Genomic DNA, 27,800 nt, shown 5'->3' on the forward strand with positions numbered 1-27,800 from the left:
TACCACTTTATAGAATGGTAAAACTCAATTATCTGAAATACTACCTCCATTTTATAAAATCTGCAACAATTTTTCAAAACGAAATTTACACATTATGTGCAACATTTTCTAATATAGTAAATTTTTTTGTGTGAATTTACCAACATACCTCTACTTAACTTCAATAAACTACCTATTAGTGAATAGATTAAGCCTAAAATGTCTATATTTTGTAAAAGAATTATCGTCAAAATAAGGACATTTAGAGACAGAGAGAATTGTACTATGACATTAAGGAACCTCTATTGCCTATTGGTGTGGCATTGAGACTTTAATTTCCTTTTTTTTTGGTTGTCTACATATCAAGGTAACAAGAAGAGTGCAAATAATATTGATGGAAGAAAGAACTATTCTTGATATCGAGTTGTATGTTTAGAGTTGCATATATGTTACGGGCTTACGGCATTAAAGAAAGAACGTCTTGGAAAAGGAAATGACTGAGGGTCATTGCACAGATGTGTAGAAACTGCACTAATCTAGCTCTTGATCATGCTGAGTACCATATGCATGAGCTTATGCAGGTAAGAGAGGTTGCTCGTCACTTGGATTGTTGGCCCATTTTTTCATTGCATCTCGAATGCTGGATGTGAATCGATATCATTCAGTTTTTCCTATTCTTATCTAGGATATGAAGCTATCATATGTACGAGTCAAAGGAGAACTATGTTGACGACATATGATATGGGTAATGCAGTTAGCTTACGAAACATCGAGGTGTGCTTCCTGATAATTGGAATTTTGGATACATACTGGGGCTTGTAGTTTTTAGCTATAGGGCTTGTTCTGATTTACTGAATTGAGCTAAGCTGAACTGAACTGTTTATGAGAGAAGGAAATTAGGAATTGAACTGAACTGAACTGAGCTAAACTGAGTTGAACTGAATTGAACTGAAATGAAATTAAGCTGAAGAGAACATGTCTTTAATCCAATTATTATGATTTGTGTTTGATTGCCATTATCACATCAGTTGAAGTGCATCTATGATTGTATACTGCATCATGTTCACTGTTAGACGAAATGTTTTGAATCTGCCTACTCTGTTTCAACTCAATTCAAATTGCCTCTAAGACACTCATTCTTTTCAAGGGAATACACAGTATATTTCAGCGCACACTTGCAGGCATTAAGAAATTGACGATCATCAGCTGTTCTTTTCAGGAGCGTATGCTTCTGTGCACACTTGCAGGTCTTAGGGAGAGCGTTTGTTTCAGCGCACACTTACAGGCATTATGGAATTGACGATTTCAGTTGATAACACAAAAACATATACCCAGGCTAATTATGGAAAAATTTGTAAATTTTCAAGTTGAAAAAGAAAAACCAGAATTATTCATTTTGTGGCAGATAAACAAGCATATATTCACAGATAAAACTATTTTCTCATTTCTTGGAACTAAAAGGCCCTGTTTTCAGGTGGTACAAAAAGAGCATACACTCATAACTTCAGTTGTATTCCCTCGGATAAGTTCTATAGCTAATGAAGTAATCATGTTTGCTGCATTTTCTTCCTTAATTCCCCAAGAGGCCCATAACCCACACCATCTGTCTCCTGTTTGCTGCAACTGCAGACACCGGTATTCAAATTCGTACCACAATTTAGGCACAGGCCTTTGCATTTGGGATCACATACTGCATTAATGGTGATCTCTAGATGTACCATGTCTCGGATGTGCTTGGAAATGTCAATTTCTTTTCTCTCTGGTGGAAAATGAAGCCTATCCTCCAGATCAATCAATGCATCATCATCATCTTCTTCCTCATTTACATTTCCAGCAGAACTCTTCAACTTATCTTCACCAAACATAAATCCCATGTTTATGACCTCCGGCTCCTCCACAGGTTCCTCAGTTAACAATAGAGAGAAGTTGGAAAATACACTTTCAGCTGCTGGTCCACCACACCTTAAAAAAAATCATTTGAGAAATATGATTAGGTTACCAAGAACTGGCTGAAAGTTTACAATATGAATACATGTTAACCTTCTGAAATGATTGTGTGAGTGGATATGCAAAAGATCCATGCCCAAGTATACACTTGTGATTGGGACCAAGCAATCAATAGTGACTGAGTGTGATTATATTCCATTTACTATGAATTTGAAAGACGAATCCACTTTATAGCCAACCTATGCTCTTGAAAACAAATAAAGCTGCCAGTTTATCAGCTCTTGCATATCAAAACACCCCCCCCCCCCCCAAACAAAAGCAGTCACCAGAAAGACATAGCCTGTCCACAGACATTGAAACAATTCAGCTCATTCATGATGCCTAGTAAGCAGTTGCAGCACTTGAAACTCCAATGCAGAATACAGCTTTTATACCCACTATGAACCTTGCCCCAGGAAGAGAGAGGCCATGTATTGGACCTCAAAATCTAAGAATGCAGCTACTTACTGAATTACTGCTGCAGTACAAGCTTTCAATCTTACAGATCAGCATAAGGACCTTTCTTTTTCTTTACTTTAAATCTATTTAGCAATGTTGATTGTAGTCAGATTTTAACAGGTGGGAATAACATGAGACAATACTCACAGAAGTTTGCTAGATTAGAGCTACAACAATATATTATAAAAAAGATAGATGAATCAAGTACCTGTTGCAAGCAAGGGAGAGAACTGTTCTGATGATGCCATCAAGCCTTAATTTATGCTTTTTTCGGGTAACATCAACAGAAATAAGTACAGGTGTTCCATCCGTAAAATCCTTTACAGCTTTAGTCACTCGTAATCCCATTGATGATGCACTAGACCTTGACAATTCCGATGAAATTTTGCCTAAACCAAGTCTTTCTAAAGTAGTGCAGTATTCCATGTGAGATATTGAAGGGTTTCGCCTATAGACAATGGCCCCTTCCCATGGAGATCCATCATCTTCCTCATCACCCCAATCAAACTCAATTGCATTTTCATCATCATCTAATGATGATAACTCGCCATCATCAATTTTCGAGGCCTTTGTTGCTAGGACAACGTATTTGTAAGGCTTTCCAAAGCAAGAACTATTATAAATACCACTTGACATTTTACAACTACATTGAATAAATCCAGACTCAGGGCGCCGAAGAAAAGTGGATTTATTTAACTGAAATCCGATTTTTGCAAGACCACTAGTAACAGGATTTACACTGGACATAGAGTATACAAGGGACATTGCACCAGATCTTTGTAATAAATCAGAGCACAGATAGAGTGAAAAATGCTCTATACAGGCAGTATATGGCCAACGGATCCGTTTGGCTTATTGGTGTAGGCAGGTGCTAATTCTGGGAGGACTAATCTACTTAATGAGACACCTCATACAAAAATTAGAAGGTATCTTCGTAGATGCTCGAACTTCAAATAATTTGGAACAAATCTGATCATTCACCTCCTAATTGGATAAATGAAGCAATAATTGATCAAGAACACGCAAGATCAATGGCGAGCATAAATCTACAAAAAGCAAGAAAAAAAATTGTAAAAAAATTCATGGCATACTATATTGATTCCAAATACAACACATCACAATAACACTCAAATTTCACAGGTAAAGAAAACATTTTCCATGAATCCTTCAACTTATTTTAGAATAATACAATTCACATTGTGAATTTAGTAAATTATCCAACAACTATCTAGTATTAATCAAAGATTATTGAAAACTAACCTATAATAAGTTTCTCCAAAATTCGAGTTTTTCTTTGACTAGCACTACCAATAGACGGTTCCATTACAAACATCCGTCAAGGTTTATTTTACAGCATGAACAAACCTTATTCACAATCAAAGTTAACACTAATAAACATGAAAACATCCAACATTAAAGGAAACATAAAACAACTATGAAAATTGAGAAGAAATTTGAAACTATACCCAAATAAGTAAGCAATAAAAAAAAAACACAAACCCATGTTTCAGTTAAGAATTTCAAGTTCATTCAACATACCCAGATAAAAATTTCAGCAGAAAAACATAAAAATTTGAAATTTAGATAAAATTGATGATTAAGAAGCAAAAACAATAATAAATGAAGAAAGTTGAGGATTAAAAAGGAGGAGAACATAACTTACAGTAAGATAATTATGGCAAGAACATCAAAGAAGAAAGCTTGAAGTAGGAACAGAGAGGATATCCAAGGAGAAGTGGATTGAGTGAGGTGTTAGAGTTTTATCAAGGGTTTTTCTGGAGATATTTCAAGTTTTATCATCTAGATAAACTAGGCGGACATACGAACTACGAAGGGCTAAATTGACATTTTAATATGGATAATAGGGGTGATATAGTCTTTTTGAGGTGTGAAAGTCTATTATGTGCACCTGGGGTCATTTGCTCATTCAATCAACAAATAAGTAGAAGTATTATTTGCTCAATTTGTTGATTAAATGAGCAAATGATCTTGAGGGTACGGTACAAACGAGTGTATATAATAAATTCTATTAAGATGTAGAATGAATTATCAGTCGAGTATCCTTTGAACGTCGATAAAAGTTAAAGGTGATCAACAATGGTACAACTTAATGGCCCAATTAGATTGGTCCGAAAAAGTTAAGTTTGGGCACCCTTAAATTGTACACCCTTTTTTTTAATAAGATAAGAGTTAAATTTGCACATTTATCAACACGACAACACACAACTTTGACCATTAATTTTTCTAATGAAAGATTAGTAAGAATTATAAAAAAAATTTAATTTATAAAAGTAGACATTATGACAAATCCAGCAACATATTATATGATTATATTTATATATTATATATTTGTAAAAAAAATTAAGTCAATGATGACATAAGAATAGTGAAAAATCTCAACTTTAGCTTATAAAAAAAAACTAAGGGAGTATTTTAGCTCAATATCCAAGCTTAGCCTAAAAAAAATACGAAATTGCAATCAAATGAATTTTGAAGAAATCTAATAAAAAGTCATACGACATCTACCATGAAACAAAAAAGAATGTACTGTGATAGAATTTAAACTTAAAACATTTTTTCATTTTAACAATTTGACTTCACTATTTTGCAGTCCTACGGGTATGGGTACCGGTGCAGACCTGCGGTTCGTGCAGGGTGCCCAATAGCAGCTATGTGAACTTTTCTATCAGTTGAACGAGAACAGGAAATGAATCAAACGATATACGAAGTATGATTCAAACACAAATCTAGCCAGTTAGCAGCACAATAGAGTCGATACAGCCAAATTATGCAAGCTACAAAAATTAAACAAGGGGAAGATAAACAAGTGTTTCTGCCCATCTGAAAAGTTAAGCAACAAATCCAACTACAAAGTGTCTCAGAATAAATTTCAGCTCATGCCAAATAATACAACTATTCAACCTCAGCATCGGGTGTCTCAACTTCAGCTCGCTCTTTCTCAGCCTCAGCCACCTCCTTCTCGCTCTTACGTCCCTTCTTGGATTTGTAATATACACTCATGAAGGTTCCAACTGCTCCATATTTCCTTCTTGCTTTCTCATAAAGTGAGGCATCAAACATCCTCCAGAAGTCCTTCTCATTTAGCTCAGAGACAGCGTATTGTGGCTGGAATCCATGGTTTTCAATCAACCACTTCTCCATCTTACGGACAGCCTCAGCACCATCGAACACCTCACCGCGCAGAATAGGTCCTGGTGCATAGTAGACACCAACATCAGTGAACATCTGAGCATACGAAGTGTCACCCTGTCTCTTATGCTGCTCAAAGCCTGGTTCAGGATATATCATGGTTTTGACGGGCAGCCTAAACAGACGGTGTGGGCAGAGCCAAAGAGGGTAAACCTACAGAGAAGCAGGCATTAAATTTCCAGTCAGCAGATGATTATAAAGAAGTTTAGAAAATCTCCAGGATAAACAAAGGAATAGAAATGATAGCAAAGGGCAAAGTGACTTTACCTCCATTTCACGATGTACCCATTCAAGAGCATCTCCAACCTTGTAAAGAGGAACAAGCATATCCTGAATCACATGGTTCTCATGGTAATAGTTTCTGATGGCTTCACCTTGAGTAGCTTTAAGAAGGGAAACCTTTGGTGGCATCAACCATCCAAGAAGGAATCTGAACCACGCTTGATCACCAAATGGAATGATAAGCTTTCCTTCCCAGTAAAGAGATCTTGTATGCCGGTGATAATATTCCCTGGTAGGAATGTACTCCACAAACTCCCCTCGTTCAAGGGCTGTCTGAGCATGCTGATAGAACCAGGGTTTAAACCACCATCCACAGCTATTGATCACATTTCCCTTCTTCTTAGCCTCTTCTTTGGAAGCATATCTACCTGTCATCATCACACCTTCAGAAGGATTGTATATCATGCCTTCCACAAAATCAGGGACCTTTTCGGGATTGTCTTGATCTCCATCTTTTGGAGCAAAAGAATCAATATAGCCCTGGGCAAGATCTTTCAAACTACCTTTCACAGGAGTGTATGTCAACCTCATGTACTCCTTGATTGGTATAAGCTTAATTTCAGCAGAAACAAGCAATCCTAGAGTACCCTGAGACCATGGAATAGCGTAAAAAAGCTCAGAAAACTCATTGTCCTTGGTGGCTCTGACAACCCGTCCATCAGCCAGAACTACCTCATAAGCCACAACTGTGTCAGCAAATAGGCCATAAATATGAGAGCTTCCTTCGATCCCATAACCATTAATAAGGCCACCAACAGTTAGATCATCCAGCTCAGCAACTACTGCCAGAGAAACATTCAATGGTACAGTTGCTCTTGAAATCTGCCCCATATTGACCAGAGGCTCAACTTTGGCTATCATATTCTCTGTGTCAATATCAATAATGTTCCTAAAAGCTGAAAGATCAACCTCAAAGTGGCGAGCCCTTTTGTAATCCACATTTCTCATACCCACAGCAATATATGGCTTCCTGGCTGTACAAACCAGACCATCTTTGGCTGCGTTTCTCTGTTTGAGACGTTTAACAACTTTCTTGACATTTTCATCATGTTCTTTTTGGCGTGTTTTGTAGGATTTCCACTCAGATCTAACATCGCCTAGATATAGAAGAAAATAGATGGTGGAAGAGATTGGAAGGACAACAAATATAACAATAATCCATCGGAACTGGACAAAGAAGTCCACCAAAGTCTTCTTCCTCTTTGGGCGGAAAGGAACCTCCAATTCGGACATATTTAATAAGATGTACTCCTCTCAACTGCACATAATACAGATAAAATGTTAGTCAAATTGTTAGTCAAACAGTTCCCCAGAGTGCATGTGTAGCATAACTGTCAATTCATAGTACTTGCTTTGTATATAATGCAACATTTACAGCTCAATTTCAGTAAAAACTACTTGGTCGGGATATGGATGTCTTATCCAGTTATCCTGTACTAAGTTCATCAAACATCTATTACCAGAAAAGTAACACAAACTTCACCAAAGAAATGTACAGAATGAAACGTGAAAACAATATGCCAAGATCCATAAAAAGTTTACTCCAAATTTGCTCCTATTTCGAGAACCATTCCTCCCTCTTGGATAAGTGTGCATGTGAAGAAAAATGTCATGTTAAGATTAAGAAGTGAACATAAGAGAAAGGGATGAAAATTCTATTTCCTAACCTTTAAAGGGCTTAAAATATGAGAAACATTGACACCCAAAACAGACAATACAAGGAATATGCAGCACTACTGAAAGGCAACAAAGTATAGAACACTACTTTAAATTGCTAGCTATGAAAGTACTCTATACAGTAGAAATCCAATTCGTAACAATCCCGCATTGGCGAAATATGTGTTATTCAAAATGGTAAGAATGTAAAAGGATAGCAAAAACTGAACCATGTAGCAGCCCAACACAAACGGAACATTTTGTTTACAAAGGAGCATAATTTACCTCAAACCAGTAGGAAAAAAAAACACACACACACACAATTTTTTCTTTGCCTTCATACTATAGTAGAAAAATAAAATCAGCTCAACTCTACAACAATTTCAGATCTGCTGACTGTATTTTTACAAGTATGAGTTACATTGGGCATCAGATAACAAAACTACAGAGCTAGTTTGACCAAAGACCTACTTTTATATTATTACCATTTATTAATTTCAATGAAACCATAGATAATTCACAAATGATTGATGGATCTTGTGAAAAAATCAAAGAGGACAACCCAAATCACAAGTAAAAGAGATTAAGGAATGTGAAAATGATAATAACAAGAATAATACAGTGATTTGAATCCATAAATCTTCAACCAAAAGAACATCAAACCACAACCATGCATCACTTATCCACAAAGAAAAGGGAGCAAATCAATGACATCTAATTCAAAATCTTCCAGATAAACCCTTTTTAACCTCTCACCTTGTTAGCCCAAATTTCCCAGGCTACACCTACAAGGACCTAACATCCCTTTCAATCAAATCAAAGACATAACACCAATGAAAACTACTCTACAATGACAACTAGGTTAATTGATTAAGGGTATCGTGGCAAGCTGAGATCAAATCTCGTCAACATCAGTACATCACTATCCTTTGCGACTCCCTATACACCAATATAATGTGGCTATACTCCTAAGATATCCTATCAAATTACAATATAGCTATACCAAAGAAAAGTACAAGTCCCCAAATTTATTGTAGTAATCAAAATGTCTTTGTCTGTTGATTACAAATCATGTTGAAAACTGGACATAATTAGGGGGAAAAGCAGCAACCCAAAATCCCAAATATAAAAATAAAATAATCTAGAAGTAATTAATACAAGAAAAAAGGTACCCATGACTTCAAAAACAAAAGAAATGATATAATTAATGTGAAAAGTATAAAATGTGCATGCAAAAAACATCATAGATCCATGATCCTGTACACAAAAAGCAACCATTATAGTACTTATAAATTCAATCTAATCTAAACCCTAAAAAATGCCAACAAACACTCGAATATCCCCGCAAAAAAATGCAAAAAAAAAAATAAAAAAAAATGCAAAAAAAAAAAACAGCAGAATCAGAGAGAAAACCCAGATCAAATTAGGCATGAAAACAAAATTCAATTGAATAAACAAATCCAAAATGTAGTAAGCAAAACGCATAGAAATCATCAAGAAAAAAAACAGCAGATGAATAGAGAACAAGAAACAATGCAATCAAAATCAAAAGAAAATGAGAAGAAACATAGATTCAATGAAAAGGGTTGAAGAAGAAGAGTAAGAGAGAGAGTATACCGGTAGAGAGAGAGAGAGAAGGGAAATGAGAGAGTGAGAAAGATGGTGGAGAAAAATGAGTGAGTGTGTGTTGAAATATAAAGTAATTACCAGAAATATAAAGTAATTATCAGAAATTAAAGTTTTGGACTTTTGGTTAATTATTATGGTTTGTGTCAAAAATAAATAAATAAATAAAATATTATTATGGTGTGGGTGCCAATGTGTCATTTTTAAAACAAAAAAACAAAAATAAAATTGGTTTATTATTTTTTTTTGGGTGTATCATATTACATGATTACTTGATTTTTTTTTTTGGAAATGATTGTACCAGGTTTAAGAGGTACAAGTAGATTTTTATTTAGTAACTAGAGGAGCTAACGCGTGTCATATTTAAGAAAATTCGATGATCAGACTTGAAATATCCAATTTAAAAATCAGGGGTTCAAAAATATCCAATTTGAAATATTCAATCCGAAAATCCAATGATCAGACCCGGAATTTCAGATATTTCGGATTTAAGGTTTCGGATATTTTGGATCGGATCTCCGAAAATAAATTTGGGTTTTCGAATCAGATACAGATCATATTTTGTCCAAAAAAAATTTAACTAACCGATCCGAAAATTCGGTGGTCCAATACGAAAATCAGATTATATCTAGATATCTAAAAGTATTGGATCACAATTTCTTTGATTCGAAAATTTCGGATATCCGAAATTAAACAACCAAAATTGCTCATGCTAGTACATATGATTATTTGATCCATGTTAATATAGTTACTATAGTTGTATTTTATTTTTGTATAGTGTGTTAGGGATGAACACAACTATTCGAAGATCAGATTCTTATCTAATCCAAATATTCTAGATATCAATTTATGGATTTTGGGACATCTGATTTCAAATATTGGATAACAGATATGTAATCCAAATATCCAAAAAAAAAAATTTAAGGATTGCCTTATGCTTTTTATAGAATATGAAACATAATTTGGTTATATGGAAAACAATGGGTGGTTCCTACAGGCGGATGCACGATCCGTATGGTACATCCGTTGCGGAATGTACATTATATTGTATCATAATGTACATGATTGTAGAAAAAATTTCAAAAAACTTGTTAAAATAATTTCAATGTATAGTTTATGAATATCAAAAATATTATGATCCATTGTACCCATGAACCTAACAAAAATAGGTAAAGCAAGTCATGATAAAGGGGATACTCCAAGCGCAGAATGTGTGTGTGAATATTCACACTTTTCACAAGCTGCTGGACCATCCTCGTGCGATGCCTGATCTCGATCTTGGGACCATGCAACTCATGTTGGTCTACGAGTACCATGGCACATGCAAGTACAAATATATGTATTCATGTAAATATATAATAAAACCTCCCATTATTCCTGTCAAATTGTCAATATAACAATCCAACCATAAAAGCTTTGCGTATCTTATGAGTTAGGTTGATCTGTGTAAGATTTTGATTTGATAGAACGTATTTACCTTATTATATGATTAAAAAAATAGCGTAAATATAACTAAGTAGTACTTGATCTAATGATACTAACCACTTTCAAAGTGGGTTAGATTTCTTTATCGTTCCCTATACTTTCCAATTAATGATATTGCTGACTAAGAGCAAGTTTAGCCCTGACATCATCAATTTGAATCTTAAGACATATGCTTAAGACTTTTCCCATTTTTCTTCAAAAATCTCAAGCAACTCTCAAGTTGAGTCTTGGACTTAAGACTTGAAATTGGGACCCACTTCACCCACCTCACTTTTATTTTTATTATCTTTTTTTTTTCATTTTTACATATAATATGTCAAATATTTAAGTCTTAGGGCTAAAGTGATAAATTTGTGTAAGTCTTAGTGAGTCATAGAAAGAATTTGATGATATTATTTTCAATGGAGACCACCAAAAATGATGTCACATCTAAATTTTAAAATTTGGGGTTAAACTTGCTCTAACAGTCTAACTACATACAAAGTGTTTGTTATTTCTAAAGATCTCTTGTCCTTTGGCAAATCAAAGGAGTTGAACACATTATAAGAGAACTTTACTAAACAAAATATATTTTAACTTACATGATATACATATATTCTAAATTACAATATAAAAATGATTCTTGACACGGATGTAGCAACAATACTATAAACAATACTACAAAGTTATACTATGTACAATTTTTAAACCCTTATTTGAATGATCCAATTGTTTAACGTAAAGTTAACTCGAATCGAATCAAATGATCCATTTTCACCTAATAAATGTTAAAATGATGCTCGGATTCTTATGTAAATGAGCTTCTATTCTTTTGAGATCGATGTTATGGTCTTGTCTGGTCTGTTCTGCTCTACTGAGTTTAAATAAGTTATTTTGTTCTATTTTACTCTGCTAACACCTGCTTTACTCGGCTAAAATTTACTCTGTTTTGTTCAATAGCTCAAAAAATATGGCCTTAGGGTCTGTTCTGATTGGCTGACCTGAACTGAACTTATTAGAGCTGAATTGAATTGAACTGAACTGAACTTATTAGAGTTGAACTGAATTGAACTGAATATTTTATAAGAGAAGGAAATTAAGAGATAAAATAAACTGAACTAAACTGAACTTATTAGAGTTGAACTGAATTGAACTGAACGTCTGAACTTATTAAAGCTAAACTGAACTGAACTTAACTGAAAATAATCGGTCGTTATTACTCTACAATAAATTAATAAAGAAAGAATGAAGAGGACAAAGAAGATATTATTTAAGAAAGAGAAATGTAGATGCAAAGACAAGAGAGATTTGCTGGCTATCACGTTTGGTATTGGCCAACTGTGGGTGTGGCCTAGCTAGCTTGGCAGTGATAAGGCACGTGATAACGTGAACTCCTCAACCTCATTCAGTCGTTCATTTTTATAGTTGATCACTGACTTTTTTTTAGCTACTTATTCTCTTGATTCAGTTTATATCTTAATCAATAATTAAATATATGTATTATGATCGTGCATATTAATAATTAAGAACGTACATTACACGATCTTAAGAGATTTTCTAGCTTAGTGCTAATCATGATAATATCGATCCGTTAACTAGGAGAAATTATATGACATTATTTATTCATACGAGTTTTAACAATCGATAACACTATCGCCTAATGTGAGTGTATAGAAGTATAGAACAAAGGATTATATGAGACCTTTTGCAATTTTCATCGCACATCTTTTAGAGAAGTATATTTGATTATGTAATATCTTAACCTATGAAAAAACAATATTTCTAACCTATAGATATTAAAATACATTATAAAGAATTCTTTCACACTTGTGCTCGTCGGATAAATATTCATGATCAAAATTTTTCTCTTTTCAAATTGAGTATCCCCAATTCCCAAATTGTACAACATATAAAGGATTAAATGAAGTACGGAGTTTAATATAACTACTAATTAGGTGCGCGTCATTAAATTTTGGTTGGACTTCTTATATTTTGGCAACGTGAAAGATGTGTATGAAGGGAAAGTGATGTTTTTAATTTGGAGGTGGTTGGAAAGCTAGGGGAAAAAAAAAAAACTATAGCAATGTGCGGATTTATGTGCCATCAGGTACATAAAGATTTTAAAAGGTAATATTATTACATCAAGCATAGCTGCATGAATTTTAGAGAGAGCGAGAGATATCTCAAATGCTTAGAATTTTCTTCCCGATTTTAGGTGATACTGAGATCGATTCTCACACCCCGCCTGTGTGGTTCTCAAAACACCAAAGAAAATTCTCAATCTAATAAGATTAAATTTAGCTGATTTTACATGATAACTCGATTATAAGCTAACTTAAACTCGAAAAAGTCAATCAAATCCAAACAACCCAATTGTCACTTCCAATTTGTTGTTTATGTAACTATGTTACCGAATAGGTAGAGGTATGCTCCAGTTCACGACCGTATTCCAGCTGCTCGGACAATGGACAAATCAAATTATAGATTAGTTAGTATAATAATTCAAGGATGTAGCACTAATCATTGTTTTTTTTTTAGTTGAAAAGCAATAATCATTTAACTAAACACTTTAGAGTGAGCATATCAGAATATTCCATAGCACTCTCGCAACGTGCACATATAACTATATAAGTAGTTATTCTATTAATTATCAATTGAATGATTGGTTGAAGAGTAGGGGTGTCAATTCGGATAATCGGATCGGGTCTGATATGGTCGGGTCGGCTAAATTTTTAAAGTTAAGTCATACTAAATTATTATGTCGACGCGAGTCCAAATCTGAATCGGATATTTTTCGATCGATTTCGGATTGGGTGTGGACACCTCTATTGAAGAATGTATATTGCGTAGCAATCTCAACTCATTATTCTCAACTCTCAAGTGTTTATTTGACTTCGTCCAACTTGAGGACTTCACTTTAGATTTCTAGACTAACATACATACCTGAAACTTCTTTTTTTTTTTTTTTTTTTTTTTTACAGAAATTATAATACTCGTAGAGTCGTAGTACATTATAGCAATGTCAATATGTTATTACGATATGAAGTATACGTTGAACCCTAATCCAAGGCATGATTTATACTAGCGGTTTTTTTTATTTATTTATATATTTATTTATTTATTTATAAGGTGTTGAAATTAAGATGTAACATTACTAGCGATTAATCTTACAATGTGGCAATGAAGTTCTAATAAAAGTGAGAATCAATAAAGTATTGTAATGTAACTTTGATCAACTAAATAAGAGTGTTTTATTATTTAAAAAAAATTAATAAATAAAAAATAAGTGTTGTATTAAATGTGCAAGAAAAGTCGTTAATGCATTAAAACCTTAATACATACGTGTTTTTTCTTTAATTGCAACACACCGTAAGAGCACGAAATATATAAGAAAAAAGATCAGAAGGGATAAACAGAAAAAGATGTATAGCTTATGATGTTGAGATTTGAATTACTTTGTTTATAATCCCTCTCTTAACTTTTCCTTAAAATGATTTTTCTGGATTCTTATTTGGAAAACCTAAATTCAATTTGTAAAGCAATTTCAAATTTGTACACTTAAAAAAAGATGTTCTAGTCTAAAACATATGCATCCTCTTAGTCTGATGCATCCGTCGCCATTCGCCCTCCAATCCCAAATAATACTGCATATTTCAAATCTACTAAGTACTTTTCAAAAATACTTTATTCTGAAAATTATTTAAACTTGACAATCTACCAATTCAATCTACACCATAGAATGAAAAATCATAGGAGTGTCTTCAATTTGAACTACCTGTGGTTTATATTATACAAGTAGCAGCCAAAGTTTAGTTACAAGAAAGAAAGGAGAGAGATGGAGTTAGGATTTACAATTTGAACGCCGATCAAGGGGATAGGCCACAAAATTCCCCAAACAAAGAATTATTATATGACGAGAGACTAAGGAATTATTAACTCACTGGAATTACATCAATTTGCATAATTAACGACTCAGCAGACAGTATACAAAAGAAATCACCATCTGCTCCTTTAAAGAACGCTGCTGCCTGCCAATATCAGTTCTTTCCATTCAGAAACCTAACACACTTAATACGATACAGAAATACAAAATGATAAGCAGCATATTCACGAATCATGATCAAGACACATTTGATATTATCATGAGAGTTCATTTAGTTATGCTTATCCATAAGACGTGTTTCTCATGAACAACTCATCATAATTCATATTTTTAGTAGTATGTCATTTTTCATAGCAGTAGTAGAAGGAAAATGAACTTGAACTTAGCATCTTCAGCCAGGATTAATTTGGATATCACTCACCTTCATGAAAATCCAAAATTTGGGAATTGCCGTCTTGGGAAAAATCAAGGATTAAAGATACTTGAACCGCCAACATTCAGAGCAATTACAACTGCAACACTGGTAATCACAGCCAGCCAAAATAGCGCAGATCCTGCAATTGCCAAGTCCTTAGTGATTAGATAAAAATACCAGAGAAATGAACTTTTTCCCACTAGATATATTCTTACCTTTAGAACTTTCTGCTGCACCATCCACCCCAGAAGGAACGGATTCAGCTGCAATGCCTTGAGACTTTGGAGAGGTAGAGCCTATATTAGTAACATCATCCCCAACTTTAGTATTTCCAGTTTCAGAAGTTACTATTCCTTGAAATTCCTCGCTGACAATTAGAGCGGCAAGAACATCCATAAATGATTCTTTATCTCCCATGGACATTTGCTTGTAATTAAGACCAGGCTCATCAGCATCAGAGCCATCATCATCTGAAATTATTGAGCTAGCTGCTTGTGCTTTTGTCCCCTCGTCCTCTTCATCTTCCACATATGCTTTATACGTCAGCCGGAGAAGTAATTCACCACATTTTCTCTTTCTAAACAAATTCCAACCTCCAGTCAAGACAACAATCTTGTCTGTTGGAACTGTGTCTTGGAGAGTACTTAAATCAACCTGAGATCCGGCCACAGTATCAGCAATAAATCATAAACCCACCATATTCTGGGCCATTCCGTCAGTGTTAATAAAAAAAACTCCATGCGCAAGCACATGCATACACACTCAATGACTCAAGCACATGAGGAGGAAAAGGAACGCCATCATATTTGGATAAGAATTCCACCACAAAGGTGTCGATAATTGAAAAATACTTTTCTTCTCTTGTAAAAGGCAAGAGATTAATACTTCCTCTGTTTTCTTTTATTTGCAACAAACCTTCATGACACACACTTTGAGGAAGAGATTAGATGATGTAAGCGGACCAATTAATCGAAACAATTTACACATGTAGTACCTAACTCTTCCCTATTTCCATTGTTAAAATTATCTTGATAGATTCAATCATTTACCAACTTTAATCGCCTCCTTAAAAAGCGCGCGATGTTGCAAATAAATGAAAACAGAGGAAGTATATGAATTTAAAAATATAAAAAAAAAAATAAAATAAAATAAAATAAAAATAAAAAAAAAAAACACGAAATGAGGAGGGTGGAGACCAGACCAAGTATAATTATAATCCTACCTCAACTAGTGAAGAGGAAGTGTCTTTTTTTTTAGGAAACATCACAAAGAGAGAATTTTCACAAAATTTTATAACAAGGAAAAGCACTCAAACAAGTTCACAGCCTAAAAAAAGAAGAAAGAAAGTTCACAGCCTCATTTTCTCAGAGATAGTATGAATAACAGAGAGAGGAATGTGATAGCAGAAATTGCTAGGGGAATCTACATTAATTAGGGGCATCTAGGGTTATGTGGGGAATTGGAAATATAGGTTTACTCAGAAAGGGTTACGGAAGGAAGAATATCAAGCAAAATATGACAGACTTGTGGTCCTTACAATGAATCAGGATTCCAAAAGTACGTCAATGTTTCTATGGATTAACTATGAAACGATGGCAGAAACACTCCTGATGCTAATTGGTTGGCCCCTCCAATGGCATCAGGACATTCTTTATTAATAAGTTCTATGAGGGAGCAAGGCAACCCATCCTTGACGACTGGTCTGTGCTGAAACAGCTATGAAAAATATTAATCTAAGTTAAAATTTTGGACTATAACCTCACATAAATCATAAGCTTCTATAGAAAAATACAAGCTTACATCTTTTACCAGGTGCTTGTAATCTCTCAAATTTTCTCTCATAGAAAATAAAATCTAAGCAAAGCCTTTTTCGTATCTTCTACATTCAGGAAAAGCAAGAAAAATGATTTAATGATTCATTCAAAGCTAATAGCCTAATACCATACATTTACATATACACCAGTTGTCCAGAACCCACTAAAGACAAGCTTAACTGCTTAAGTGACTTATGAAGCTGATTGTAGGACTCCAATACACGAAAATGCCTAGTTGTATCCAGTAGATCATGATATTGATCAAAACTATATAATCACAAGATGGAATGGGTCGTTGAGTCCTAATCTGTGTATTGTACGATAGATTTGATCACTCAAAAGTTAAAAACAACAAAATACATTCATGAACTACATCAACATTGAATGAATTAGTCAAACCAGGGGTTCAATGCAGACGACAACTGTTTCGCAAAGCATGTTCGATTACACAAAGGTCAATTTGCAAAAGATGTTCAACTTGCAATCTCGTCATTTCGTGGTCATTTAAAAGCACAAAGTGACATTCACTGTAGAGTATAGACCATTATGTTACCACATCATCTGCTACTACCCAGTATTAAGTCGTTATACATATTTTAGGTATTGATACTATCATACTGCTTACATATTCGCAAACAAGGAAGTTCTTACATTCGTAATTAAGTCACTTCAAATGTTTTGACTTTTGAGCCTCTTTAAAATTTCTCTTTGACTATAACCTAATAAATTATTCCAAGGCACTTAAATATAATGATGAAGCGAAAATTTTTCCAATTCTTTAAATTTTACCAAAAAAAAAAAGGAAAAATAATTTCAAATACAAAGAAACCTTTAGAAGAACAAGAGAGCTACCTCTCCAGTACCAGTTGTCATATATGCAAAGCCAAGAGAATCCACAACTTCAACATACAATTTCTGTTTTTGAGGATCAGCAACAAGCATATTGAAGTCTTGGTTCCAAATTGGTTCACCAGGTGGTCCAATAACAGTGGTTTGACTATTCTTCTTACTGCGTATTATTTGGTCTCCCAGCCGTAAAATAACATATGGATCCGTCTTACCTGAATTGTTTGTATAGAAAAGATAAACTCTTTTGCAAAGCAGACAAAAACCAATAGAACAAAATTCATGTAATATTCAATCCAATGAATTAATAAGAAACAAGTTCTGAAGTTCAGCATTATGCATAAACTATGAGACAAAAAAATCACTAGTACCAAAAAAAAAGGAGGATATCATACCATATAAAACATATGAGAGATCACGAGCATCAACAAGAGTCACTGACAGCTCGCCAACAGAATCTTTATTTTTTTCTTGAGCATCTCCAGATTTCAAATCTGTAGGCACAGGCCCAACAGCTTCCCCCTTTTGAAAATCTAAAACAATCTTCTTTGGGCGGACAAAGAGTCTTGGTAAATCTTCAGTTAACAGTTTTATCAAGAAGCTGTTGACAGAAAGTAGTGCAAAGGTTACAAACAATTAGAGTGCAGAGCCAAATTGAGGCAGAGAGATACTCAAAAGAAACAGCTTATCGCATAGCTTTTATAATTATGACTGAAGATTCAATACAAATATATTAATACAAAATAACAATATAATAAAAGTGTTTGATTTAGTTATTAAGTTATACAGCACATATAATGAGAATTAAGGAAACTAACCATAGAGAGAAAGCTGTTTAGAGACATGAGTATTGTTAAATAGTATGAGTGGACCCATCTGGTGATAAGGGTAAAAAAAGGAATTCTTCCTTGCCATGATTGGAATATAACATGTATCAAGCTAGAGTGTTTACTAAGTCAATAAGATAGGATGTGATTCTTGATAACAAACAAATTACTTGATAGACATTTGATCTAAGAAAAATGAAAAAGAATATCTAATTTAACTAAAAGGAATATATAGAAAGCAGGCTAGCAGCAGACAAAGAGAGCACAGATTTGTAATGAACAGCTTATATTTGGGTTACAGAAATAGATTTGTGCTAGAAACATCTAGCAATCTAGAGAAGTGGGTGGAAATTTAAAAGAAAAAATGAATGGGAGGATGGATAGTCCCCTATATGGGAAGAGAGTAAGGGCTCACAACCTTAAGAATGCACATTATGGTTGTCTTATGCAAAACAATATAACAAAATGCTGTAAGAGCATTATGTGCTTACTCTTTTAGTATTACAAGATTAATCACTATGTGATTACTCTAAGAGTATTACAAGATTAAGACGGTCAATAATAAAAGTAGAGTAATCAAATATTGGAATTAGTTCGGACTTCCTCTGTTCTCTTTTAATCAAATTGTATTCCTTTACTATATCTGATCAATGATGCTCTCTATCTTTCTCCTCATCACATGGGTCATTCATTTTATCTCTCTCCTCTCCTAAAAGACCTTGCATCCCCTCCACGTTGAATCAAAAGAACTGAGGACATACTATTTAACAATACCCATATCGCTATACAGTTTTCTCTATATCTTACACCTCAACTAATTCCAACGTAAAAATACTCTATTAATATTATGTACCAGATAGAGAATAACCAAAGAAAAAGGTCTAGCACTATGTGCTTTTGCGGAGTCCAACAATAATATTCCCTCTGAGTTTTACTTTCATGCTCGGCAACGCACAATTCTATTACTACAAAGTCTTTAAACACACCTTCCTCATCCAAACTTAAGAATTCCAATTGGGACAAGCCACATGACTATATTATTCCTAATGTAGAAATCATAAAAGAAAGTCAAAGAGGTGTGTTTCAATATGAGAAAACACTGTGAATCAGGTGTGTTTCAAAATAGAGTCAAAATGAACAGTGAAATACAAAAAATGGAAATAATACTGACAAGCACTATGAATGAGAAAGTATAAAATAAAGAGTTAAGAAAAGGCAAGGGAGGTGGCATAATGAGTTGAATCAAGATTCAATAAACTACAAGCAAAATTGATAAAAAAAAAAAATAAGGTTTCATACTTACGTTGAAAGGACAGGTATTGCTGGTATCACCCCATGTGTCCAGACAAGAGAAATAAGAATGTTAGTATTTGGCAACTCTAGTTTAATGTATCAACATAAGCACAAAAATTAACATCGCTTGGGATTGCCCATCATGTTAACAATCATTAATGTCAACAGAAAATGAATAAAATAAATTACTCCCAACATATAATTTAAATGTTAACACATATTTTTGCGCTCTTATTAAGAAGAAAGGATTATACTAGTGTGAACATACCATAAAATTAATATTCCCAAAAAAGCACAACCAATGAAAAGTAAAAATGTCAACAATAATACGAGACAGGTGATATTAAAAAAAAAATTAAAAAGAAATAATTTGCACAAATCTACAAACATAATCTTAATACTTTTTGTTGACATCTTTGAAGAGAAATTGCAGTGAAAGGTCAACTTTTGAAAGTGCAAAATTAAAGATGACAACTAAAGAAAACAAATGAGTAATGGATGAACCATCTCACAAATATAAAAATCAAGCGTTTTGAGCCAAAACCTATTCTAGCAGCACATAAAGTAACCCATCCAATAAGAGACAAACTTAGGCTTGCTTGGAAAATAGCACAGATCACAATTGACTTACCCATTAAATTGAACAAGCGAAATGGTGACAGTTCAAACGCTATTTTTGGAAGGTCAACAAAGGCCCATGAAACAGCTCCAACCCAAGGCTCTGTGGGTATTAACCTAAGTTTCACCCAAAGTTCCCCATCAATATCAAAATCCCGAACACCAACTGGCACCATAATGGGAAGAATACCAAATTTCAAAGAGAGCATTAAGAGCATACGAGCACCGCCAGTGTAACGAAGTCCTATCTGGTACCTATATAGAATCAGAGGATATACAGAAATGCTAAGTGAGCAATGTTATAAATATCTATAAGGTTTCAAAAAAGTTACCAATTCACATGAATCCATGAAAAGACCCTTCAGAAAAAAATCAAAAACAAATATTAAAAAAAAATAAATAAATAAAAAAACAATCTTGATGTTAACCATCGCACCCAAAACTTGCTAACACACTCAAACAAAAATAAAATAAAACTTCTATGAAACCTAAATAACAATTCCTTAATTCCGCCTATATTTTCCTATCAAAAATGTAATGCACAACCAACCCAATAATTAGGCTAGATTTACATATTTAAAAGCAATAATAATTGGTGTAAGAACTCATGTCACCATCCCATATCCTGAAGCAGCAACCCTTAATAAGAGGAGGGAGGGCGTACACTATATAGCTAAGCCTAAAATTGTAAAACAATTTTAAAAAACTCAAATACCCAGCCAAAACCTAGCTATAATGCTCAAATCTACTAGCGCACAAATGACTGTAAGAAAGTCCAATGTACAGTGACACAGTTTGTTTTCGCAGCAAATATTTATGAATTCCGGGAATATACGCGGACATACTTACTCCATTTGTTATAATTGCAACGTTAGGAGTTCCATCTTCCATGCTCGCCAATGCACTTTTTATATCATCAATATCTCTAATTATCATTTTCTAAAGATTATAAAAAAATTGATATTTAAATAGTATAAAGTGAGATGAATATAACAAGATCCCACATGACTATATTTTACCTAAGGTATATATCACAAATGTAGGTCAAATGAGTATGTATGAAAAGTGCAAAATTCTACATTTTGTCATTAAAAAAAGAACAAAGGAAGTATGTATTAGAGCATGTTCTCATTGACTGAACTCAGCTGAGCTGACCTGAGCTGAACTGAAATGAATATTTTATAAGAGAAGGAAATTAGGAGCTGAGCTAAACAGCTGAACTGAATTGAATTTCAACGTATGAGAACAGGCCCTTACACTGTTGCCTCTTAACATACCAGCATGACAAGGTAATAGTTAGGCAAAAGAGCTGAACAATAGTCTTCTCATTCACTCTAATCCAAGTTATTTTCAATTTACTCATTTTATTTATTTGGGGGGTGGAGGTGGAGTGGGATAAGGGTGTTATCAGGTAAATTATTATGTGGTGCTGCGACACACATTCAAAATTGGGAACGTGAAAAGCAACATGCCAACAAGTTAATGATGATTCATCAGCAAAACTGCAAAACTAGATTAAAGACTCAATAATAAACAACACTGTAGCAGGCATTCTTAAAGGTAAAAGTCATATTTGAAAAACATCTCAATAATATCAATGTCAACCTTTTTTCTCTCCCCTCCAACTTCTATCAGAATAAGAGTTAAAGACTGTAACAATAGAAGTGATAGATGGTAACAAGCAGAAAACATAAAAACATTGCTAAAGCTAAGATTACTTACTGTAAATCATTCACACGGCGAGAAGTCCTGCGTTCCACACTTCTAACAGACAGGGGCTCATCTCCCAACGAGAACTGCTTCACCTCCACTCGCTCTACATAATCTGGTTTTTCTATATTATCAATAACAGGTTGAAGCAGACCAATAATCCAATTTTCAAGACCAGGTCTGTAAACCTGCCACAACTTTCCTAGCACCATGTTCACCCATTCCACCGATTCCTTCCTCTGCAAATCCTTCTCAAAAAACATCGAACCAGTCAAGGGTGTTTGCCGCCACAAAGCAAGCTGAGCATCCGACTTTTTCCTCTTTAACCGTGTCCATACTTTGTCAAAAACAACCCCAACAAAGAAGAAGAACACAAACAAGCTGAAAACAGTACGGTTTATCGGAGGCGATGGGATAGGATGTATCACTCCTAGTTGTGTCCTAAGCTTATCCACAATCGGGTCTTGCTGAAAATTGTTAAAACCCGAGCCCAATTGAATAGATTCTTGTGACAAATCCCTACTAGCATCATCATCATTGTCGAATCCATCCGAAAACCGACTTAGAACAATACTTTTAGCACCTCTCCTAGCAGAATTAGCTATATCTACATTAAAGTTAGTACCCCCACCATCACTAGAAACAGCACAAGCTCTAAAAACCCAATTCCTACTCACATTCTTATGCAAATTCTCCCCAAAACACCTCCTCCTCTTACTTCTATGAAACCCTAACAAATAAAAACCACAATCCCAACTTCCATTCAAACAAACCGCCCGTCTCGGGCCGATTTTACATGGGCAAACCGGGAATGGAACCCGGGTAATTTGGGAAAAATCAGAGCTTGCACAAGCAGAGAGCAAAACCATTTATGATAAATTGCAAATGGGTTGCCCTAATTTTGATATGGGCACATAAAGTAACATCAATTGCATAAGTAAACATGAATTCTATCAAATTAAATACTAATTGGTGAACAATTAACAGACCCCAGAAAACTATAAATCTCAGAAAACCAAGAAAAACCCACCAAAACCCAGAAAACAAGATTCAAAATTTAAGCTTGAATGCAAGAAATAAATCAAAGCAAACCTCAATTGGACAGCAATTCGGCATGCCAATGAAAGTATAGCAAATGGGTGTTTGAGAAAAGGGTGGAAACTGGAAAGTGGTGGGGAAAAGGTGGAAATCACAAGAAGAGGTTGAAGCCTCAAATGTGGGAAAGTTGGGATAATAATTTTTTTTATTTATGTAATTTTTATTTAATTTTATTTGGTTGCTAAAATAAAATTGATTTTGTATTTTGGTGTGATTTTTGGAAGGTTTTACACGTGGGTCGGCGTTATTCTAGTTGGTGTTTTTCTTTTCTTTTTTTCTCTCTTTATGGGTTTTTTTTTTTTTTTTTTTTTGACAAAAGTTATGGTCTATATTTGTGCATGTCAATATTTTCAATTAGGTTTCCCCCTCCACTCAAGAGTCAACTAGTCCAGAATGCAAATTCTATGGTTACCAATCAAAGGTATGATTAACTCGTTTTGTAAGACTTGTAACTTACATTGTGAGGTTTGATAATTTTAGAGTGTGTTATATTCGTCTTACAAAAATAAGTATCATATTTAATCAACCTGAAAATTAAAGAGCTATATATTAAGTTCAAGTAAAAAAAAAAAAAACACGCTCTAATTTAGACTGTGGAGATTTGGTAATCAAACAATTGTGAATGGTGGTGTGGATCTCTTTACCAAGTATCTAAATTGCAATAGTTAAAGTATTCTTCTTTACCCTTTTAAAAATTATGAAGTTTAATGAGTGTGGAATAAAAATAGAAAGTTAAGTATTATTGATACAAATGGCATGATACATCTTTAGTGTATGAAACTAGTATAGTTCCCGTGCGATGCACGGTTTAAAAATCAAAATTTTAATTTCATAAAAACGAAACAAAAATAATTCAATTAGTAAAAATCGACATATTTACATTAACAAATTAATTATTAAAATTCTATTCACGAATCACCACAATAATGGTCAATATATTTTTTACGGAATGTGATATGAAAATATTTTATTGCTGTTATTTTATTCCTTTTCATTTTTTATATTGTTATTTTATTGATTAAAAATGATAAAATATGCACTACACAAGCTAAGGAAAGTCGTTTCCCGTTACCCGTAGTCTATAGAGGGATTCAAAACTAAAATTTTATCGTCATATTAATCGGTTCAATAATTATGCAATATAATATCTATTTACCCATTATAATCACCAAATTTATAGACATAATTTTATCATTATGCAGTATACAAGCTAAGTACCCTTATATCTTATCTACCTGTACATATTTTGTCTAAGCATTGTGCTAAAAAAATCACATAACAGTCGCACAACCTAAAACTGAGTGAATATACAACACAAATATGTATGTATAGATCGATATTGATAAATAATATATGAATTAGCTAGTAATAACACAATTTTTTATATGCGGCCTGTAATACCATGCGACAGGGGTTACTTGAGTTTCTCGGTTAGGGGTTACTTAAGTTTTCGGGGTTACTTGAGTTTCTTGGTCAGGGGTTACTCGAGTTTCTCGGTCAGGGGTTACTTGAGTCACAATTTTTTGAATGCGGCCTGACCGAGAAACTCGAGTAAGCCCTGATTGAGAAACTTGTGTAACCCCTGACTGAGTAAACTTTAACTGAGAAAATCCCTCGAGTAACCCTTGTCCGAACCTCTCAAGTCATTACTAATCGAGTAACTCAAGTAACCTCTGACCGAGTAACTCGAGTAACTCCTAACTGAAAAACTCAAGTAAGTCCTGACCGAGTAACTCAAGTAACCCTTGACTTAAAAACTCAAGTAACCCCTGATCGAGTAACCCTGACTGAAAAACTTAAGTAACCCCTAAAAAAAAAAAACAAAAACAAAAAAACTCGAGAAACTCCTACCGCATGGTGTGGCTTGTTGCACCAAAAATTACTATAGTAATAATGGACTTATTTACATTAACAAATTAATTATTAAAGTATTCACTAACAATAATGGCTAATACAAATATTAAGGAATGTGATATGAATAGTACTTTGTCATTTGTATTTCTTATATTTTACTTCTTTTTTATTTCTTATATTGTTATTTAATTAATTGAAAAACCAATAACTTGTGAAAAGAAAAACCGAATAAATTATTATGTTCTATCAAAGAAAAGTTTTTTTCTATCTCCTGTGGAGGGAATTAAAACTAAAATTTTCTTGTCATATTAACCGATTTAGGGTGTGTTTTATTCACCTAATTTGAACTTTTCTCTTTTAATTATTAGACCTTAACATCTTATCAAAACTTATTCTAGTTGTAATTTGTACTTGGGTAACCTTTATTAAAACTTATTAAAACTAAATTGAATTTATCTGAACTTAATTCAACTTATTACGCTTGAAATAAGTGAAAATAAAGTGAACAAAACAGACCCTGATAGCTGTACAACCTAATATCTATTTTACCCATCATATTTACTAAATCTTTTTTTTTTTGAAGAATACTAAACCTTTATTGACACAATAAGAACCTTATATCTTACCTACATATATACTTTCCTAAGTGACAGGTTAAAGTCGTATCCCCTAATAAAAAATAATTACCTAATTCACTAACTAAAGTAGATAGGGAAGTAGGGTCGATCTCCACAGGGAAACAAGTCTTTTTACTCCTAATTAAATATTATAATCTAAATTATTTAAGTAACCAATATTAAAAGTTGAATATGAAACTAAACTAAAAAGAGTAGGAAAAGGGAGAAAATAATATATAAAAGGATCTAGGGCATAGGTTCACCAATAAATAATATTCCGGGGCAAAATAGGGTAATCAATCATTGACGTTGCACAAATAACATGATTAACAGGCTCTCGCAATTTATTAACCAATATAGACCTAACAGGCTCTCGCAATTTACTAGATCTAAGTTCTTATTGAAAATAGCCTTTAATATCAAATTAACATCTGCTCGATTCATCAATTTAATATTGCTATACTTTTACAAGCCGCAATTGTAAAACATTAAAACAATCCAATAAGAAATCATCATGCAATACCAACAATCAATAATAGTCAATCATCAATGCATCAATTAACCAGATTGTAAAGGGCTCTCGCTACTTATTACAATCACACAATTAATTTATCGGTATTAAACCTCATCTCTCGAATCTTGACTTAACCATTTATAAATTAACTTGCCTATTGAAACTAGACCTAAACATTAATTCTCATCTCTCGATTCTTGAATCAATATTGTCAAACTCATGCATAAAAGATAGGCCTAATCTAGTCACAGAGCATTAAATCAATCAATAGGAAATTAATCTAGCATTGATAATCAACAACAATAATTTACCCCTTCATATCATTTATTAGATCCCCATGAACCCTAGAAATTAAACTACTCACACATTATTAAATATAAACTAAGCAAAGCAATAAAATGAATCATGATCAAAGGAATAAAATAAATAACTAAGATTAAGGGAAGAGAAATCGTCACCAAAATAAATCTGGAATTAATCAAGGAAATAAGAACAAAGGTTTAGAGAGAGATTAAGAGAGAGAAAACTAAGTAGAGAGAGAAAGTCTAAGAGAAAAGATTAAGAGAAGAAGAAGTCGTCCTAAAATCGTATTCCGAAGGAGTATTTATACTCCGTACAAAAATCCTAAACTAAAACAAATTAATACGACTCTAATTGTTTCCTAAATAAACACGCGCCCGATCGGGCGAGGCACCGCCCGATCGGGCGCACCTTTTTTTCACCTCTAATAATAATCTCGCGCCCGGCCGGGCGCGTCACCGGGCGCTCCTCCCGCCCGGCCGGGCGCGCCTCCGGGCGCCAGCCTTTTTGGCCGGGCGGATCATTTGGGCCAATATTTGGACTTCGATTGGGCTCCAATTCTTCGGGCCAATCTGGGTTTCCTCTTTGGGTCTTGAATACTCGGTCCAAACGCCCCGGTATCACCTCTACCGAGCCCTTAATCACCGGTTCGATGGCTCCAACCGGCCCTGGGCTATAAAATCTGGTCGTGCTTCTCCAGTGCTCGTGATTGCTCCTAAATATCTCGGGAAAATACTCCAAAAGCATAAATCCCTGCAAAAGTCAACCAAATCTACGAAAACACTAGAAAACACCAATTAGTAATAAAAGTGGCTCTAAAGAGCCAAAAACACTACTAATTATGACCAAGGGACGGGGGTAAAATACTATATAAAATGAATACATCAAACTCCCCCAAGCCAAACCTTTGCTTGTCCCTAAGCAAAGATCTCATCAATGAATCAATAAATATGCTTCACCCCAATAAGTAAAAATCAAGCACAAGCGATTCAGGGTAAATCAAATAAACACGCTTCAGAGTCAACCAATCAAATCCATCCAATTACCTTTCTTCCCTAACAATTGTCAAACAGAGCAAACCACAAGAGCATATAGAATTCAAGACTAGTGCTCACACACTCGACTCTCATTTATGTGGCGAGTAAAAGATGTACTCGATCGCTCTCCATCCAACCCCTTTATGTGAACAATGCCCTCCCAACTCACACTCTCGTGTGTATAAAACAATGAACGCTCAACCTACTAGTCGACTCGAAATATGCCAAATCATAACTTGCATTGATAAACAACACTTTCACATTCATACAATTCTATGCACAAAGGTCGAAAGGTCTTTTAAGCTTGTAATG

General features: G+C 34.0%; 3 protein-coding genes across 7 annotated transcripts; all 3 read right to left on the reverse strand.

Moving 5' to 3' along the window:
- Positions 1–1,319: 1,319 nt before the first annotated feature.
- Positions 1,320–4,245, reverse strand: LOC145558217 (large ribosomal RNA subunit accumulation protein YCED homolog 1, chloroplastic-like). Of its 2 annotated transcripts, none has more exons than XM_081619372.1 (3): positions 4,088–4,245; positions 2,633–3,470; positions 1,320–1,941 (listed from the first exon to the last, which is right to left on the reverse strand). In XM_081619372.1, the coding sequence occupies exons 2-3, from the start codon at positions 3,187–3,189 to the stop codon at positions 1,527–1,529; spliced, it is 972 nt and encodes a 323-aa protein (XP_081475498.1). In that variant the 5' UTR covers positions 3,190–3,470; positions 4,088–4,245; the 3' UTR covers positions 1,320–1,526. The 2 variants fall into 2 exon arrangements, with proteins under 2 accessions (XP_081475498.1, XP_081475499.1); XM_081619373.1 differs by having other exon boundaries at positions 2,633–3,408; positions 4,088–4,196.
- Positions 4,246–5,158: 913 nt separating this feature from the next.
- Positions 5,159–9,310, reverse strand: LOC145558218 (delta(24)-sterol reductase-like). Of its 2 annotated transcripts, none has more exons than XM_081619374.1 (3): positions 9,190–9,310; positions 5,902–7,174; positions 5,159–5,787 (listed from the first exon to the last, which is right to left on the reverse strand). In XM_081619374.1, the coding sequence occupies exons 2-3, from the start codon at positions 7,147–7,149 to the stop codon at positions 5,338–5,340; spliced, it is 1,698 nt and encodes a 565-aa protein (XP_081475500.1). In that variant the 5' UTR covers positions 7,150–7,174; positions 9,190–9,310; the 3' UTR covers positions 5,159–5,337. The 2 variants fall into 2 exon arrangements, with proteins under 2 accessions (XP_081475500.1, XP_081475501.1); XM_081619375.1 differs by lacking the exon at positions 9,190–9,310 and adding an exon at positions 8,058–8,174.
- Positions 9,311–14,402: 5,092 nt separating this feature from the next.
- On the reverse strand, positions 14,403–23,303 carry LOC145558220 (calcium-dependent lipid-binding protein-like). 3 transcript variants are annotated; one of them, XM_081619377.1, is made up of 8 exons: positions 22,081–23,303; positions 20,372–20,613; positions 19,751–19,769; positions 18,016–18,221; positions 17,627–17,835; positions 15,176–15,614; positions 14,967–15,099; positions 14,403–14,690 (listed from the first exon to the last, which is right to left on the reverse strand). In XM_081619377.1, exons 1-7 carry the CDS (start codon positions 22,935–22,937, stop codon positions 15,011–15,013), a joined length of 2,061 nt encoding a protein of 686 aa, XP_081475503.1. In that variant the 5' UTR covers positions 22,938–23,303; the 3' UTR covers positions 14,403–14,690; positions 14,967–15,010. The 3 variants fall into 3 exon arrangements, with proteins under 3 accessions (XP_081475503.1, XP_081475504.1, XP_081475502.1); XM_081619378.1 differs by having other exon boundaries at positions 14,403–14,721; XM_081619376.1 differs by having other exon boundaries at positions 14,403–14,729.
- Between the last annotated feature and the right edge of the window lie 4,497 nt (positions 23,304–27,800).

This window comes from Chenopodium album, chromosome 9 (genome assembly GCF_948465745.1).
Source record: "Chenopodium album chromosome 9, dcCheAlbu1.1, whole genome shotgun sequence".
Classification (NCBI taxonomy): domain Eukaryota; kingdom Viridiplantae; phylum Streptophyta; class Magnoliopsida; order Caryophyllales; family Amaranthaceae; genus Chenopodium; species Chenopodium album.

What these genes read in the sequence shown, in the direction of transcription:
- LOC145558217 (XM_081619372.1), bottom strand. Translation starts at nt 3,189, where the DNA reads ATGTCCCTTGTATACTCTATGTCCAGTGTAAATCCTGTTACTAGTGGT. An exon ending in CTCTCCCTTGCTTGCAACAG is followed by an intron (nt 1,942 to 2,632) that starts GTACTTGATTCA and finishes ATTTTTTTTAAG; the next exon opens with GTGTGGTGGACCAGCAGCTG.
- LOC145558218 (XM_081619374.1), bottom strand. Translation starts at nt 7,149, where the DNA reads ATGTCCGAATTGGAGGTTCCTTTCCGCCCAAAGAGGAAGAAGACTTTG. An exon ending in GGGTACATCGTGAAATGGAG is followed by an intron (nt 5,788 to 5,901) that starts GTAAAGTCACTT and finishes GCTTCTCTGTAG; the next exon opens with GTTTACCCTCTTTGGCTCTG.
- LOC145558220 (XM_081619377.1), bottom strand. Translation starts at nt 22,937, where the DNA reads ATGGTTTTGCTCTCTGCTTGTGCAAGCTCTGATTTTTCCCAAATTACC. An exon ending in CGCCGTGTGAATGATTTACA is followed by an intron (nt 20,614 to 22,080) that starts GTAAGTAATCTT and finishes GATTCTATATAG; the next exon opens with GTACCAGATAGGACTTCGTT. An exon ending in TGCAGCAGAAAGTTCTAAAG is followed by an intron (nt 15,100 to 15,175) that starts GTAAGAATATAT and finishes TGGCAATTGCAG; the next exon opens with GATCTGCGCTATTTTGGCTG.